The 19,434-nt window shown below is 30.4% G+C and overlaps 1 protein-coding gene across 1 annotated transcript; it reads left to right on the top strand.

The window, feature by feature from the left end:
* Positions 1-14,505: 14,505 nt before the first annotated feature.
* LOC141666029 (subtilisin-like protease SBT3) lies at positions 14,506-17,027 on the top strand. The gene has a single exon (XM_074472015.1). The coding sequence runs from the start codon at positions 14,506-14,508 to the stop codon at positions 16,807-16,809; it is 2,304 nt and encodes a 767-aa protein (XP_074328116.1). The 3' UTR covers positions 16,810-17,027.
* The last annotated feature ends 2,407 nt before the right edge of the window (positions 17,028-19,434 follow it).

Raw genomic sequence — 19,434 nt, 5'->3', positions numbered from 1 at the left:
GCAGATTGTAAATGTTGGAATTGTAATGAAAAGGGACATTATGCAAATAAGTGTCCTAAATTACAGCAAAAAGGAGTAAAATACATAGATACCACCGAATTAATAATGAAACTAGAATACATAAGAGAAGATAATAATAATTGGTATGATGAAGAAGTATTCTATATAAGTGAAACAGAACCAGAAGAAATAAATTATATAAATGAAAATGATAGTAATAATGAAAGTTTAACTACTGAATAGAATAAAATGGTAGCTATATATATTGAAGCACAGGTAGAATATAAACCTACGAAATATATAAAACAAAAGATATTTATAGATAGTGGAGCAGATATTTGTTTAGCTAAAGAAGAAGTATTTACTCAACACAAATGGAAGCATACAAAAAATAGAATAATAGTAACAGGATTCAATAACCATAAAAAAAGAGATAGATATAATATCATAAAATGTAAGATTTATATTAGGAAAAATAAGATTTACGTTACCTATAATATACCAAGAAAATAATATGAAATAACAAATGTTACTAGGAAATAACTTTTTAGATTCTTTTAAAACTCAAATAATAAAACAAGATAGGATAAGTTTGTTAACACCTTGCGAAAAATGGATAGTATTAAAAAGAATAATACCTGTAAAATCAATAGAAATAAGTAATATTAAAGCAGAATGAAAAATAAATTTAGAACTATTAAAACAAAAATATTTAAAGGCCTTAAAGATAAATTTTGGAGAACATCCAATGAAGTTATGGGGAAAAGAAAAAATATATGCTGAAATAAAACTAATAAACCCTAATGATATAATTAGAAACAGACCAATAAGATATAGTCCAACAGATCAAAAGGAGTTAGGAGTTCAAATAAAAGAATTATTAGACTTAGGACTAATACAAGAAAGTAAAAGTCCGCATAGTAGCCCAGCGTTTTTAGTAAGAAATCATAATGAAGTAAAAAGAGGAAAAGCTAGAATGGTAATAGACTATCGGGAACTAAATAAAAAGACTATATTTGATGGATATTTTTTACCATATAAAAGAAATTTAATCAACCAAACAAGTAATAAAAAATGGTTTAGTAAATTTGATTGTAAAAGTGGATACTGGCAAATAAAATTAACTAAGGAATCTAGATGTTTAACAGCATTTAGCGTTCCACAAGGACATTATGAATGGATAGTACTACCATTTGGATTAAGAACAGCTCCACAAATATTCCAAAGAAGAATGGATAAAATATTTAGAGAAATGAATGATTTTATTCTAGTATATATAGATGATATATTAATATTTAGTGATAATTTAACAGATCATTCAAAACATCTAGATATATTTATTCAGACTATTAGAAAACATGGAATATTATTATCAGAAAAGAAATCAGAAATATTTAAACACAAAATAGAATATTTAGGATATATTATAGACTCTGAAGGAATTCAATTACAAGAACATATATCAACAAAAATAAAGAATTTTAAAGAAATTTTAGAAAATAAAAAAGAAGTACAACAATTCTTAGGAATAGTAAATTACGCTTCAGATTATATAAAAGATTTACCAAAATTAAGAAAACCACTACAAGATTTAATAAAGAAAAATAAAACTTTTGAGTGGAAGGAAGATCATACAAATGCAATAAGAGCATTAAAAACAAAGGTAGAAAATTTACCTAAACTACGATTACCCAAAGATAGTGATCAGTTAGAACTATTTACAGATGCTAGTGATATAGGATGGGGAGCAGTATTAGTAGCTTTTGAAAAAGATGATATTGATAAAGAAAACCCTTTAATATGTGGATATGCAGCTGGAACATGGAAACCCAATGAAAAGAATTATCATATTAATGAAAAGGAACTATTAGCTGTAAAATTAGGGATTAAAAGATTTCATTATCATTTACTACCTGTAAAATTTGTTGTTAGAACAGATAATACTCAAGTAAGATCATTTATATTCAATAAAATTGACCCTTTACCAGAATTAAATAAAAGAAGAAATTGGCAAGCATTTTTTAGTTATTATGATTTTATTGTAAAAGACATATCAGGTACTAAAAATATTCTTGCAGACTATCTTAGCAGGGAAAATGGAAAGTATTAGCAGTATTATGATACAGGTGGGAGAAGTAATTCAGAAGATAAAGGAAAAGAATGACCAGATAAACTTTATTAACGAGGAAATCAGCCAACTCACTTCTACTTTAGAAGGAAAACTCAGAATATTAAACAACCTACAAAAAACCCCAGAAACCTTTGTATCAAGATTAGCCAATACTCCTACTATCAAAACAATAACCATACCAGAAAATACTATCAACACCATTACCCTAAAAGATCGTGTAACCTTTACCAAAGAATATACCGAGTCCTTTGAAAAAATACAAAAGTACTATGATTATAAAACCAATACTACAATCCTGAGAAATGGGAAATTTGGAAAATACCCAAGGTATATCTGTAGGGAAAACGCAGATTCAACTGTAGTAAAAAACCTATTACTCTTAGGATTTATTGACAAAATAATGGTAGATGAAACCTTATCAAGTATAGCACAACTACCATCAACTATAACACAAAGCCTTCAATCTTACATGAATTCATACGGACCAGGAGAAATTTATGGTATACAGGTTTTTGATGCCTGTACTGACTTAATAGGAAAACCCATATTACTCTGTCAAATATTTAAGTATGGCAGGAATACTACTATAGAAGGTGAAAATACTAGCCTAAAGACGGACATGGCATGTACAATAGAGCAATTTGGCGACTGGTTGTGTAACAAAAGAGCAATCGGCATAGCAACATTGAAGTCTAAACTTGAAGATATGATACGAGGAGGAAAGGCATGTGTCATTGGCACAAGTAAAGGTGGATTAGCAGAAGAAATACTAACCATTTATTATAATAATGATATAATTAGCAGGGATACTACAGCTTTGAACGAAATGCATGCAAGATTATCAGATTTAAAGCACAATCATGCTCAGAAGACAAAGGAAATTTATCAGAATTTATTATCAGGCCAAAGACGGAGACCAGTGGCAACTCTAAAGAATATAGCAACAAAAGAAGAAGGATGTTCTGATCCCTTTGCATAAATATTTGTTAGGCCCTGAAAGGGTGACCTAACCATATAATACAATGTAATACTATTTGATGAAAGTTAGGCCCAATAGAATTTGGTGACCTAACAATGTAATAATAACGATGAATTGATAGGCCCAATGAGAATTGGTGACCTATGGATATTACAAATGATATTTCGGCCCAATGAGAATTGGTGACTGAAAGCATATTACAAATGATATTTCGGCCCAATGAGAATTGGTGACTGAAAGCATATTACAAATGATATTTCGGCCCAATAAGAATTGGTGACTGAAAACATATTACAAATGACGCTATGGCCCAAATTATATTGGTGACTGTAAAAAAAAAATTAAAAAAAAAAAAAATAATAATAATAATAATAATTTTCAGGAAAAAGAAAAAGACAGCAGCAACAAAGAAGAAAGGTTACTAGAAGAAAAAGACAGCAGCAGAAAAGACAAGGACATTTACCAGAAATTTTATCTCTAAAGTCAAAAAGAAGGTGGAATGGCAGACAAATTACAGAAAGTGGATTCAGCTTTTGAAAAAGAGGAAAGAAAAAGAACGGAGGAAATTAAAAGGGAATCTTAGAAATAGAAATTAGTAGAATCAACAGAGATTGAAAAACTCTATAAAAGCCATCTTGTAAATCATTAAGAGATATCAAAAATTTTCATCAATGGAAATAGCTGTTTATAAATTTTCTATGAGTAGCTAAACCTTTCTCTCTACAATCTCTATACAAGAAAATATTGTGAGATCGAAGTAAATATTATACTATGTCTATGTTTAGTAATTGTTAAGACAGATATAATATTTTATTAAGTATTTTAGAGGATATCCCAGGCGATCCCAAGGTCAGGCTATATCCCAAAGCAAGGAAGCGAGAAGGGAAGGAGAGCCAAGACAGGTTGACAGCCATAGGTGATCTAGGATACTTATAAGGTATTATTCTGAATTTATGATTGCTAAATTATGATATTAGTAGAATGTTTATGGAACAGATCACAATATGAGTATTGTTATGAGGTTGTAGACATTTAAATGAAATATGCTGATATTTGGATATAATCATGTATATAATTGTTTATTATATATCTGTGTGCCTTCCCTCTTTAGGGTTATCAGATATAAAAAACGATCCCCGCGAATCTGGTATCAGAGCTAGAAAATAGGCCGGAAAAAATGAACAGTAAATTACTGTAGCAAAATTTCGGAATGAATAGTAACCGATGAATAGTAAAAAATGAATAGTAATTATGAATAGTAAAAATTAAAAATTAAATGAGACCTCCAGCAAAATTACTAAAAAATAAGAATAAAAGTTATAAATCTAAAATAATAGCAAATCTATTAATTTATTTTATAGTAGAGAATAAAGAAACAAAACAAATGTGTAAGAAAAATCTATATAGACAATTAATATATTTATATAAATAAAATAAATATTATATGGAAGACTATAAGTTAGAAAGTATTAAACTAATAGCAGATAAAAATTTTACTTTTAATAAAGATATAAATCAACATATTGAAAGTTGTAAAATAAGTATGCAAATAATAAATGAAAAATTAGATATTATAGCTAGGTTACGAACAATGTTGAAAGAGAGAGATGAAAAAATTAGAAGACTGGAAGAAGAAAAACTTTTAATAAAACGAGAAAAATTTATTAAAGAAACTAATTTAGAAATTCAAATAAAAGAATTAAAAGAAGTATTAACTGAACAATATAAATTAATAGATGATTTAAGGCAAAAAATTTAAAAAAATGAATTGGATAGATCCAAATGCAATAACTAGAAATAATAGAAAAATAGAAGAATTAATAAAAAATCAAGAAAAACTAGAAATAGAACTAGATAAATTGCAAGAAAGAAAAAATGAAATTGAATGGACAAGAGAAAATACGGATGAAATAATAAGATGTTATCAACAACTTGGAAATATGATAATAACATTTAGAAATAATAAACTAAGAATTCAAGGACTTAAAAGAATAATTTTATCGAGTAATATAACTGGATAATAATACAGTTTGAAAAAATGTCATTAGAGAAATCAAGTGAAACACAAGATGTATATTATCAAATGGATGAATACGAAGAAGGAACATCACAAACTCTAAGTTTTAAACCAGATATATATAATCAAATCCAAGGTGAAACAGAAGAACTAACAATAAAAAAGATATTCAAAACATCATATTTTGAAAGAAATAAAGAAGTTAGATATATAGCTCAAAAACATGAAAATATAATAGACATAGATACAATAAATGGAAAAGCAAAAATAAATTTAATAACAGATGGTTTGATAAAAAAAGAACTGTCTAAATTAAAACAAAAAGAAGCAAATAAACTAAAAAATATTTATTTTGGAGCAATAGAATTTACAATAAAAGCATATTTTCAGAAAAATATTGATACTCCCATACAAATATATGTACTAGACGATAGAATAATAGGAAATATACAAGATTCATTAATAGCAGTAGTAAAAGGAAACTTAATATATCAGAAATTAAAATTTATAATACAACCCGATTTCAGCATATCATTAAGAGATGAAAATAAAGAAAGATCTTTAACATTATATTATAAATTAGATGGAATAAAAATGCAAAAGGGAAGTAAGGTAATTAGTATAGAAACTAAAATAGTATATGCTATCACTGGAAACCATCATGTAAAGAAACAAACGGAATTAGGAATAATAGTACCAAAATTATATAATGATATATTAGAAAAAATTGAACATAAAGAAGAATCTCAAATAACAATCCCAGAAGAATTTACAATAGACTTTAGTAATAGACAAATAATTCCAACACAAAGAATTAAACCAATATTAGAAGGATCTAGATTAAGTTTTAGAAGAGAACACAACCCTATAAATTTAGTTAGATCAATGAGTATGACCAGTAGAAAATCAGATTTAATAAAATTACCGTGTTACGAATCAGATAAATTAAGAATAAAAACAATAATATTTAATGGAATATTTGCCAAAGAAGTTATAACAGAAATAAATACCGGAGCAACAAAAAGTCAAATACATATAACTGAAGTTGACTCAAACAAATGTGAGGAAATAGAACCTCAAATAATAACTGAACCAAATAGCTCGAGAGAAACAATAATAACAAAAAGTATAAAATTGAGATTAAAAATTTTAGACTTAGAATATAATATAAGCCTAGGAGTAATAGAAAATGACGTTAGTTATCAACTATTATTAGGAATGGATTTCTTAAATGAAATAAAATATAATATAACCAATGAAGGAATAGAAATAAATGATCAGAATAAATTAAGATTTATAGACAGAATATGAACCCTGAAAAGGAAATAAATGAAAAGAAAGATGAAATAGAAACTATTAATAGGATAATAAAAGAAACATTAATTATGTCTCAGGAAAAAGAACTACAATACTTAAAAGAAAAAGAAAAACTAGAGGAAGAAATAAAAGAATTAGAGAAAATAAAATGTAAGAAAAGAAAAATATGGATAATTAAAGGAGAATGGAGAAAACGAGCCTATAAATATGAATAATACTGAAAACCAAATAAAAGATATTTGGAACGAAATATTTATAAAGGAAAGTTTAAACGCTATATTAAAAAAGATGGAAGAAAATCAAGAAATTAGTAGAAAGATAATTAAGGAAGAAATAACAGCGTTATGGAATATATCAGAAATCCCAATCTTTAAACAAATATTAGATAAATTAACCATTATACAAAATAGTTTAGAACAAAATAAAGAAAAGAAAGTAATTAAAGATGAAACAGAAGAACCAGAACTAGTACCTATAACAGTAATAGGAAGAACTAAAGAACCTATATTAATGGATATAAGCAAAGCAAAACCGAAAATAACTATAGGCGTTAAAAGAACAATAAATGGTTTAGCAGAGCTTCATAAATCAGGAAAATTTTAGGAAAATGTCTATAACAGAACATAGTGCTATAACATTTCTTAAAAAACATGGAAAAGAGTTACTGGAAAAAGAAAGACAAAAATATGAACCTATAAAACAAGAAATAAGAGAAGATGAACTAAAAGAATTAAGAAAAGAAAATGCTAAATTAAAAACTAAAACTAATATAGAATGGTTAAATAAATATAAATTTTATAAAAAAAAATATAAAACCCAAAAGAAAGAATTAAAAGAAACAAAGTTAGAAGTAATAAGTGTATTAAAAGAAATAGATAATTTAAAAAATGAGATTAATCAATTAAAAATAGAATTAAAAGGAAAGGAAATTATTAAGTCTGACGATAGTAATCCAGAAACGAACAAAGAACAAGATGAGAGCAGTAATACAAGTACATCAGATAGTAATCTAGGAGAAGAAGGATTAAATTACTTAGAGGAATCAGATAATGAGGAAAAGGAAATAGTAATAAAAGAAAATAAAGAAATATTAGAAGCCCTCGGAAAAACCGTAAATGCAATAATAACAAATGAAGAGAAAAGCGATGAAAGTGATATAGAAGAAAGAGAAACTTCACATAAACAAACAAATTATGAAACCGAATCAGATAATATAATGGATAACGATGCATACCCAGAAGAAGAAATAGAAGATCATATAATAACTAAAAATAATATTAAAATGCCAGGAAATATACCTATAGGACAAGAAAATGAAGTACAAGATTTCATAGGATCAATACACCAAGGAATAAATATAAATGGATATTTTCTAGATTTAGATAATGTCTACGACGATCAAGAAATAAGTAGAAGAATAAAAGACTGGAATTTAGGGATGTATATAGCCTTAATGAATTCAAAAAATATAGAAGATCTGGATTATGTTTTTGAACTAATATCAAAAACAATTATAGGAAAAGCAGCATTTTGGTTAGAAAATATTATTTATGAATTAAAGGGACAAGTAAGAACGTATGCTAAAAGCTGGAAAGATACGTTAAACGCATTTGATATATTATTAAAAAGAGAATTTCTAGGAGAAAGATGGTTTGTAGCTCAAGAAAATATAGCAGTAGAAAGAAAATTAGAAATAACAATGTATCTAAATAATATGAAATGTTGTAGGATTAGTAAATTACCAGAATATACTATAAGTTTTACTAAATTCTCTTATGAAGCTAAGTTTTTACCTAATGAAAGCTTAGTATATCAACAACTGTATTATGATCATCTACCTTCACCTTATAATACCGAAATAACTAAAGAATATAATAATCTAGAACCTAAAGAAAATACATTAGGAGAAAGAATTAGATTATTAAGAGCATATTTAACTCGAAAATGTGAAGAATATAGAATTCAACAGAAAATTAAAAAGGATAAAAAACAAGGATTAAGAGAAATCTGTAATTTTACGGAGAAAAAATTAATATTTGGATGTGATAATCAAGATTATAAAACTAGAAAGAAGTATAGGAAATATAGGAAACTAGATTATAATAATCAAAATGAATATTATAGAAAACAAAATAAAACCTATAGACCTTATAAACCATTTAATCGAAGATTTAAAAGAAGAAAATTTAAAAAATATAGAAATACTCCTGAAAATAGAAAGAGATTTAGATATAAGAGAAATTTTAGAAAAAGAAATAAAACAAAAATAGCAGATTGTAAATGTTGGAATTGTAATGAAAAGGGACATTATGCAAATAAGTGTCCTAAATTACAGCAAAAAGGAGTAAAATACATAGATACCACCGAATTAATAATGAAACTAGAATACATAAGAGAAGATAATAATAATTGGTATGATGAAGAAGTATTCTATATAAGTGAAACAGAACCAGAAGAAATAAATTATATAAATGAAAATGATAGTAATAATGAAAGTTTAACTACTGAATAGAATAAAATGGTAGCTATATATATTGAAGCACAGGTAGAATATAAACCTACGAAATATATAAAACAAAAGATATTTATAGATAGTGGAGCAGATATTTGTTTAGCTAAAGAAGAAGTATTTACTCAACACAAATGGAAGCATACAAAAAATAGAATAATAGTAACAGGATTCAATAACCATAAAAAAGAGATAGATATAATAGCATAAAATGTAAGATTTATATTAGGAAAAATAAGATTTAGGTTACCTATAATATACCAAGAAAATAATATGAAACAACAAATGTTACTAGGAAATAACTTTTTAGATTCTTTTAAAACTCAAATAATAAAACAAGATAGGATAAGTTTGTTAACACCTTGCGAAAAATGGATAGTATTAAAAAGAATAATACCTGTAAAATCAATAGAAATAAGTAATATTAAAGCAGAAAGAAAAATAAATTTAGAACTATTAAAACAAAAATATTTAAAGGCCTTAAAGATAAATTTTGGAGAACATCCAATGAAGTTATGGGAAAAAGAAAAAATATATGCTGAAATAAAACTAATAAACCCTAATGATATAATTAGAAACAGACCAATAAGATATAGTCCAACAGATCAAAAGGAGTTAGGAGTTCAAATAAAAGAATTATTAGACTTAGGACTAATACAAGAAAGTAAAAGTCCGCATAGTAGCCCAGCGTTTTTAGTAAGAAATCATAATGAAGTAAAAAGAGGAAAAGCTAGAATGGTAATAGACTATCGGGAACTAAATAAAAAGACTATATTTGATGGATATTTTTTACCATATAAAAGAAATTTAATCAACCAAACAAGTAATAAAAAATGGTTTAGTAAATTTGATTGTAAAAGTGGATACTGGCAAATAAAATTAACTAAGGAATCTAGATGTTTAACAGCATTTAGCGTTCCACAAGGACATTATGAATGGATAGTACTACCATTTGGATTAAGAACAGCTCCACAAATATTCCAAAGAAGAATGGATAAAATATTTAGAGAAATGAATGATTTTATTCTAGTATATATAGATGATATATTAATATTTAGTGATAATTTAACAGATCATTCAAAACATCTAGATATATTTATTCAGACTATTAGAAAACATGGAATATTATTATCAGAAAAGAAATCAGAAATATTTAAACACAAAATAGAATATTTAGGATATATTATAGACTCTGAAGGAATTCAATTACAAGAACATATATCAACAAAAATAAAGAATTTTAAAGAAATTTTAGAAAATAAAAAAGAAGTACAACAATTCTTAGGAATAGTAAATTACGCTTCAGATTATATAAAAGATTTACCAAAATTAAGGAAACCACTACAAGATTTAATAAAGAAAAATAAAACTTTTGAGTGGAAGGAAGATCATACAAATGCAATAAGAGCATTAAAAACAAAGGTAGAAAATTTACCTAAACTACGATTACCCAAAGATAGTGATCAGTTAGAACTATTTACAGATGCTAGTGATATAGGATGGGGAGCAGTATTAGTAGCTTTTGAAAAAGATGATATTGATAAAGAAAACCCTTTAATATGTGGATATGCAGCTGGAACATGGAAACCCAATGAAAAGAATTATCATATTAATGAAAAGGAACTATTAGCTGTAAAATTAGGGATTAAAAGATTTCATTATCATTTACTACCTGTAAAATTTGTTGTTAGAACAGATAATACTCAAGTAAGATCATTTATATTCAATAAAATTGACCCTTTACCAGAATTAAATAAAAGAAGAAATTGGCAAGCATTTTTTAGTTATTATGATTTTATTGTAAAAAACATATCAGGTACTAAAAATATTCTTGCAGACTATCTTAGCAGGGAAAATGGAAAGTATTAGCAGTATTATGATACAGGTGGGAGAAGTAATTCAGAAGATAAAGGAAAAGAATGACCAGATAAACTTTATTAACGAGGAAATCAGCCAACTCACTACTACTTTAGAAGGAAAACTCAGAATATTAAACAACCTACAAAAAACCCCAGAAACCTTTGTATCAAGATTAGCCAATACTCCTACTATCAAAACAATAACCATACCAGAAAATACTATCAACACCATTACCCTAAAAGATCGTGTAACCTTTACCAAAGAATATACCGAGTCCTTTGAAAAAATACAAAAGTACTATGATTATAAAACCAATACTACAATCCTGAGAAATGGGAAATTTGGAAAATACCCAAGGTATATCTGTAGGGAAAACGCAGATTCAACTGTAGTAAAAAACCTATTACTCTTAGGATTTATTGACAAAATAATGGTAGATGAAACCTTATCAAGTATAGCACAACTACCATCAACTATAACACAAAGCCTTCAATCTTACATGAATTCATACGGACCAGGAGGAATTTATGGTATACAGGTTTTTGATGCCTGTACTGACTTAACAGGAAAACCCATATTACTCTGTCAAATATTTAAGTATGGCAGGAATACTACTATAGAAGGTGAAAATACTAGCCTAAAGACGGACATGGCATGTACAATAGAGCAATTTGGCGACTGGTTGTGTAACAAAAGAGCAATCGGCATAGCAACATTGAAGTCTAAACTTGAAGATATGATACGAGGAGGAAAGGCATGTGTCATTGGCACAAGTAAAGGTGGATTAGCAGAAGAAATACTAACCATTTATTATAATAATGATATAATTAGCAGGGATACTATAGCTTTGAACGAAATGCATGCAAGATTATCAGATTTAAAGCACAATCATGCTCAGAAGACAAAGGAAATTTATCAGAATTTATTATCAGGCCAAAGACGGAGACTAGTGGCAACTCTAAAGAATATAGCAACAAAAGAAGAAGGATGTTCTGATCCCTTTGCATAAATATTTGTTAGGCCCTGAAAGGGTGACCTAACCATATAATACAATGTAATACTATTTGATGAAAGTTAGGCCCAATAGAATTTGGTGACCTAACAATGTAATAATAACGATGAATTGATAGGCCCAATGAGAATTGGTGACCTATGGATATTACAAATGATATTTCGGCCCAATGAGAATTGGTGACTGAAAGCATATTACAAATGATATTTCGGCCCAATGAGAATTGGTGACTGAAAGCATATTACAAATGATATTTCGGCCCAATAAGAATTGGTGACTGAAAACATATTACAAATGACGCTATGGCCCAAATTATATTGGTGACTGTAAAAAAAAAATAAAAAAAAAATAATAATAATAATAATAATAATTTTCAGGAAAAAGAAAAAGACAGCAGCAACAAAGAAGAAAGGTTACTAGAAGAAAAAGACAGCAGCAGAAAAGACAAGGACATTTACCAGAAATTTTATCTCTAAAGTCAAAAAGAAGGTGGAATGGCAGACAAATTACAGAAAGTGGATTCAGCTTTTGAAAAAGAGGAAAGAAAAAGAACGGAGGAAATTAAAAGGGAATCTTAGAAATAGAAATTAGTAGAATCAACAGAGATTGAAAAACTCTATAAAAGCCATCTTGTAAATCATTAAGAGATATAAAAAATTTTCATCAATGGAAATAACTGTTTATAAATTTTCTATGAGTAGCTAAACCTTTCTCTCTACAATCTCTATACAAGAAAATATTGTGAGATCGAAGTAAATATTATACTATGTCTATGTTTAGTAATTGTTAAGACAGATATAATATTTTATTAAGTATTTTAGAGGATATCCCAGGCGATCCCAAGGTCAGGCTATATCCCAAAGCAAGGAAGCGAGAAGGGAAGGAGAGCCAAGACAGGTTGACAGCCATAGGTGATCTAGGATACTTATAAGGTATTATTCTGAATTTATGATTGCTAAATTATGATATTAGTAGAATGTTTATGGAACAGATCACAATATGAGTATTGTTATGAGGTTGTAGACATTTAAATGAAATATGCTGATATTTGGATAGAAGCTCATCATGTCGCTCCAAAGTAACCCTCGGATCTCGTGAATGTTTACAATCTTGTCACTTTATATTGTAAATTTAATTGTTAAATTAACAATTCATGTAATTCTCTTAATATTACTTGTGTAATTACTGTTGTTAGTGAATCAGGACTAGGCCTGTCAATTGAGCGAAAATTCGATCCGACCTGACCCGATCCGAGGCCATTTTAGTGGATATGGATCGACATATTAAAAATTCGATCCGAGATCCGATAAGAAAAATCCGATTATAAATGGAGCGGATATGGATTTAGGTCGATCCGATCCGTTAATAACCCGATTCGGTTTATATATATATAATGTAATAAAAATATTTTTTAATAATTCTAATTTTAAATGTATTATCCTCGAGTGAAGTCCCATTATCTATATTTCGTTCGGTTCAGTCTATATAGTCCAGTCTATTTCTATAACCCTGGTTCTTTTATCTTTTAAAGCCGCATAACCCAAGTCTCAATTCATATAACACTTTTATTTCCAAGTCAAGTCCCTTTATCCTCGAGTCAAGTCCCATTATCCTCGAGTCAAATCCCAATATCTATATTTCGTTCAGTTCGATCTCTATAGTCTAATCCATTTCTATAACCCTAGTTCGTTTACCTTTTAGAGCCGCATAATCCAATTCTCAATTCATATAACACTTTCATTTTTGCAACATCAATTTTTATCATTATTAGAATTAAAATATTGTACAACCCAATAGTATGTTTGTTTCAAAGAGCGAATTTTAGTTCGGAATTTATCTTTGGACTTCGTTATATTCTACTTGTATTTTAATATTTTTCTAAATTATCAATTGAAAGGGACGGAAGGAGTATTTACTAGCCGCAGATACCAAAATTTTGCTTTAGGCCTAGAGGTGTCATCTGGTTTTTGTCTGTAATTTGATAGCTCTAATATCTAATCTGATAGACGAACTAATTTGATAGATGAAGTCCCTGACAAATAATAGTACAAGATCAACTAGGGACAATTAGAACACTACTTGACAGCTCTGTTATAGAAATCGGCTGATTTTTCAAAAATTGTCGATAAATCGCTCAAAAATCGGTAAAAAATATTAGTTCGATTTGACCGATCGCTGATAAATCGCCGATAAATCATCCGATAAATTACAAATCGGTACCTCAACCGAATAATACCGATTTCTGAAATCTGTAACACTGCTTGACAGTAGTTTGGTTATTTCTTTAACATATCAAACAGTGAAAAACTATATTAATTTATAGCACTGCCGCTTAAATGCCTAGGGAAAGTCTCAAGTAAATATTGTTCTACATTGCTGAGGAATCATTTTTGATTGTTTCAACCATAGGAGTCGCTTACTATCGTAGAGTCCAGTAACTATATCTTGGATTCTCAACAGCTAGCTTGCATGGCCGCCATTGCATTCCAATATATCTCTCATCTGTTTTTTTCTCTACAGATTTGACGATCAGGACGATGCGATAGATGCAAGTGTCCATGTCAGATGTATGCTTTAAATATGTGATTACAGAGACTTAGATTCAGTACTTCAATAGAAATTAACCCATACACCCTTTTTGACATACTATTGAAGTTTTTCATTTGTAAGCTTCCTAGAAATGGGAGGATCGAATAACTTCTTTCTTGTACTTTCGTTGTCACTCTTAATTTCAATGTTGGTTGGCTCTGTGATCATTGATCATAAAACCTATATTATCCACATGGACAAATCTAAGATGCCAGCACCATTCTCCACTCACCATACCTGGTACATGTCTGCACTCTCTTCTCTGGAATTTGATGGCGTTTCTCCGACACATCTATATACCTACAATCATGTCATGGATGGCTTCAGTGCAGTTCTCTCAAAAAAACATGTTGAACAACTACAGGGAATGCCTGGTCATCTAGCCACATATAATGAAACATTTGGACATCGCCACACAACTCATACCCCGAATTATTTAGGCCTAAAGAAACATGTTGGACTGTGGCCAGCTTCTGGATTTGGAGACGACATGATTATTGGTATAATTGATACCGGAATATGGCCAGAAAGTGAAAGTTTTAGTGATCATGGTATGCCCCCAGTCCCTTCTCGCTGGCGCGGTGCTTGTGAAACTGGAGTTGATTTCAATTCTTCGAATTGTAATAAAAAACTTATTGGTGCGCGCTCATTTAGCAAAGGGATGAAAAGGGAAATGAACATATCAACAACTGACGATTACGATTCTCCGAGGGATTATGAGGGACATGGGACTCATACATCATCTACTGCAGCTGGAAACCGTGTCCCTTATGCTGATTACTTTGGTTATGCAAAAGGAACAGCTACTGGTATTGCCCCAAGGGCTAGGCTTGCCATGTATAAAGTGTTGTACGCTAACAGCTCATATGATGCAGCTGCAAGTGATACAATGGCAGGGATGGATCAGGCCATTGAAGATGGTGTAGATCTCATGTCCTTATCTTTAGGCTTTTTCGAGGTACCATTTTATAGAAACCCAATTACATTGGGAGCTTTTGCAGCAATGGAAAAGGGAATTTTCGTATCTTGTTCTGCAGGTAATGGAGGCCCTCATGGTTATACTATCAACAATGGCGCTCCATGGATCACCACAGTTGGCGCAGGGACGGTAGACAGAGATTTCATAGCTGAAGTTACTCTTGGTGAGGGGAATGTCGTGGTCACTGGAAAATCAATGTATCCTGAAAACTTGTTGGTCTCCAGGGTCCCTATTTACTTTGGACATGGAAATAGAAGCAAGGAAATTTGTGTTCCAGATTCTCTAGACCCGAAAGATGTAGAGGGAAAGTACATCTTCTGCGATTTCAATAACGATCCTCATGTGTATCCCGGTCCGCTGTATGAGATGAATAGAACCGGAGCTGCTGGTGCCGTGTTCGGTTCTGACGAGGGGCAGTTTTATAGGCCTAAAGAGTTTAATGTGCCGTTCGTTGTCATGATCCCTGAACATGGAGAATTGATCAAATACTATTTAATCAATTCAGATAATCCCACTGTGAGCATCAAGTTCCAAAATACTCAATTAGGAATCAAACCAGCTCCTCAGGTTGCATATTTCTCCTCACGAGGACCTGATGTTAGGTCTCCATGGATCCTAAAACCAGATATACTGGCACCAGGAGTTAATATCTTGGCAGCATGGGCACCAAACAGAGGATCTGCACTAATTGGAGACGACGATTATTTGCTAACAGATTATGCACTTTTGTCTGGTACGTCCATGGCGTCTCCCCATATAGTTGGCATTGCTGCACTACTAAAAGCGACAAACCGTGACTGGAGCTCAGCCGCTATACGATCTGCAATGATGACAACGGCTGACATATATGACAACAGCAATGGTCCTATTATAGACATGACAACTGGCGTACCTGGTACCCCTCTTGACTATGGTGCAGGACATGTCAACCCCAACAAGGCCATGGACCCGGGTCTTGTGTACGATATTAAACCTGAAGCCTACATCAGTTACGTGTGTGCCATGAACTACACAAGAGATGAGATCATGCTTCTTGCACGAAGATCTGATTTTTCATGTGAAAATTCAACTCTTGATCTTAACTACCCTTCTTTCATAGTCATTCTCAACAACACTAACACTACAAGTTACACCTTCAACAGAGTGTTAACAAATACGGTTGATTCAAGTCCTTCTTATCGAGCTGTCATAAATGTTCCACTTAAAGGCATGCATGTTGTTGTGCAGCCCTCAACAATTACGTTTTCGGGGAAGTACAGCACTGCAGAGTTTAACATGACTGTCACCATTGATCTCAATCAAAGTCCTAATAGTGATTACTTTGGTAACTACGGATACTTGAGCTGGAATGAGATAAACGGAAAGCATGTCGTGAGAAGTCCTATTATTTCTGCAATAGCATCGCCACGAACCTAAAGCAATATCATCACAACTATGACAATAATGTATGATGACTAGTTTCTACATGGACAGTGTTTGGAGCTGTTTGTTTCTTGCATGTTTCCGCAGCTAATTGCTTTTTTCAATAAGAGTTCCTAAAAGTTACAAATGAATGTTGGGAGGCCTAATATTTTAATTCTTCCGGGAACCGTAGTGTTGCAGTTGTCCTGTAAAGAAAGGCCATTTTAAGTTAAAGCTTGTAGGGGATGTACTTATCAAGCTATTATTATATATTATCAAGATATTATATAGTAGTAATATCTTAATTAACATCATTTTTCTGTTTCACAAAATTTCCACATTAGCAAAAACAGTCGTTGCTTCATGTTGTATGGTCCATAGTGATTGCCTACGGGCAATATCGTACGCGACACGATAACACGACACGAAAATATCGGATTTGGTTTTACTTTTTCGGTACACGAATACGAAATTACACGAATCATTATAGTGTTGGTTTTGGTTTTACCCACGGGTACATGACACAAAACGAAAGTATACGAAATAAATAAATAAATAAATATACACATATATATATATCATACAAAATAAATCAAAACTAATTTCCAATTTACTTTTACAAAAGTATTGAACACACTCGTTGCTTGTTGACCAAATTGAGACTTATGTATTTTTAAACATGTATATAGCATTTAAGGGTTTTTCTTTTCTTCACTTTTTCTCCCCTCTTTGAGTCCGCCGCTCTTCTTCTTTCTTGCTTGCCGACTTCTTCACTTTCAAACTAATCTACTTTGAAATCTATTGCAAATAGCAACTCATTCATGAATCTACTTTCAGGTCTAGTATATTCTGGTTAGCTCAATGGCTTTAATCATCAAACTTTAGCTGTTTTGGTAAATAGAAATCACAGTAGTCACCACCTGAGTCCTAACATATTTGTGTTCACAGTGGGCATTGTAAATTGGTGGTTTTTTGAAAATATAGTACTCCTTTACAGAGACACAGAACCATCTTTAAATATGGGTACCGTTTCGTTTTATTTTCGTTCGTTTTCGTGTACTTACACGAAATATTTCGTGTACTTCGTTTCATTTCGTTTTGACACGAAAAGTTCGTTTCGTGTTTCGTTTCACGATCTTGGTACACGAAAATTTTTCGTTTCATTCAGAAATTACTATGTATGTACACGAAACACGAAAGTACACGACACGGACACGAATTGCCAGGTCTACCTACAGTATTTACATCAAATAAGCTTAAGTCTAATAAAATAAGAACGGAAAATTAAAATAATTGTCTTTAAACTATCATTATCAATTTAACTTTCCGTATTATAGGTAATTAAATTCTCAAACTTTTCTGGTATTTGTTCTTCCGTCAGAAGATAATAATAAGGGAAAAAATTGACTTATCCTATAGTTTAATTGTATAGATTCTTGAATAATACTGAAACTGAAATTTGAACTATTGTGACGACTGAGAACTTTGCGACGTAATTAAGTCAATAAAGTATGTGTTATGTGATGTAATTATAATTATGTGACTAAGTGCTGATTAATTGTCTTTTCTGTATATTAGAATATATGAGCGTAAATCAAAACGTTCCAATTTAAAGAGTCAGCTTAGAAGTTAAGCTGTGGTGTCGGGTCGTCAGGTAGAACGGAACCCGTCCTAATAAGGAGTTAAAGAATATAAAATGTGAATTATGTGTGATTGAATGAAATGAATGTTTAAATAAAGTATTTCGTCCTAAGTGACGTGTCGGTTGATAATGATAATGAGAAGCGTAATCGAAACGCTGAGCGTCGGGCCGTCAGGCTGAACGTGACCCGGTACGCGTAAAAAAGATAAAAGATTAAAGAGGGATAAATTCTATGATCAGACCTGAGTCGTTATGTGATTGTATATGTGTGATTGCTTGACTGTGTGAATGACTATGTGCTCTATGACATTTTTATGAAATTAAGAGAATTATGTAAGGATTTATTTAATCTTCGTGCATTTTTATAAAATCATCCGAGTAAGATAAAAACATGGGATTTGTTCTGTTATCTTCATAGTGGTCCTAGAGACTTTTTAAAAATGATGAGTGGATTTATTTGGTGGTCCTTGCATTTTAAATTGATTTTATGTGGAAAATGTTATTATTAAAGCGAGTTTGCGAAATTCATATAAAATCAACCGTCCGCTCAAAAATCCATTATGAGTAATGGTTAAAAAGCTAATTTCGAGATTTACGTTTTAAAATTATCATTCGTATCAAATTTATCTTTTCCGAGAGAGATATTTGCAGATCAAAATTGTTTTCTTTCAAGAATAAAAAGCAAATCAGAAACAAGATAACCCAATTACCATACTACCCCTCCCTTGGTAGTATATAATCACACCCACCCTCTCTTTTCTTTCTTTTTCACCCGAGCTTCTCTCTTCTCTTTCTTTTTTCTCATTTTCTTCAATCCTCTCGGGATTTCTCTCTCTCTCTCTCTCTCTCTCTCGGTACACTCTCCCTTCGATCTCTCACTTGTTCTTTGCTCTTTTTCGGTTAAAGAACCATGATTGTGTGAGACTTTGTGATATCTACCTATATACATACATGCATGTCACTATCTTCAAGTTTTTGAGAAAAACCAAAGTTGGATT

This window comes from Apium graveolens, chromosome 6 (genome assembly GCF_009905375.1).
Source record: "Apium graveolens cultivar Ventura chromosome 6, ASM990537v1, whole genome shotgun sequence".
NCBI classification, from domain to species: domain Eukaryota; kingdom Viridiplantae; phylum Streptophyta; class Magnoliopsida; order Apiales; family Apiaceae; genus Apium; species Apium graveolens.
This window is presented reverse-complemented; position numbering and strand designations above follow the sequence as displayed.

Excerpts from the sequence above, each read along its gene's own strand:
- LOC141666029 (XM_074472015.1), top strand. The coding sequence starts at position 14,506 with ATGGGAGGATCGAATAACTTCTTTCTTGTACTTTCGTTGTCACTCTTA.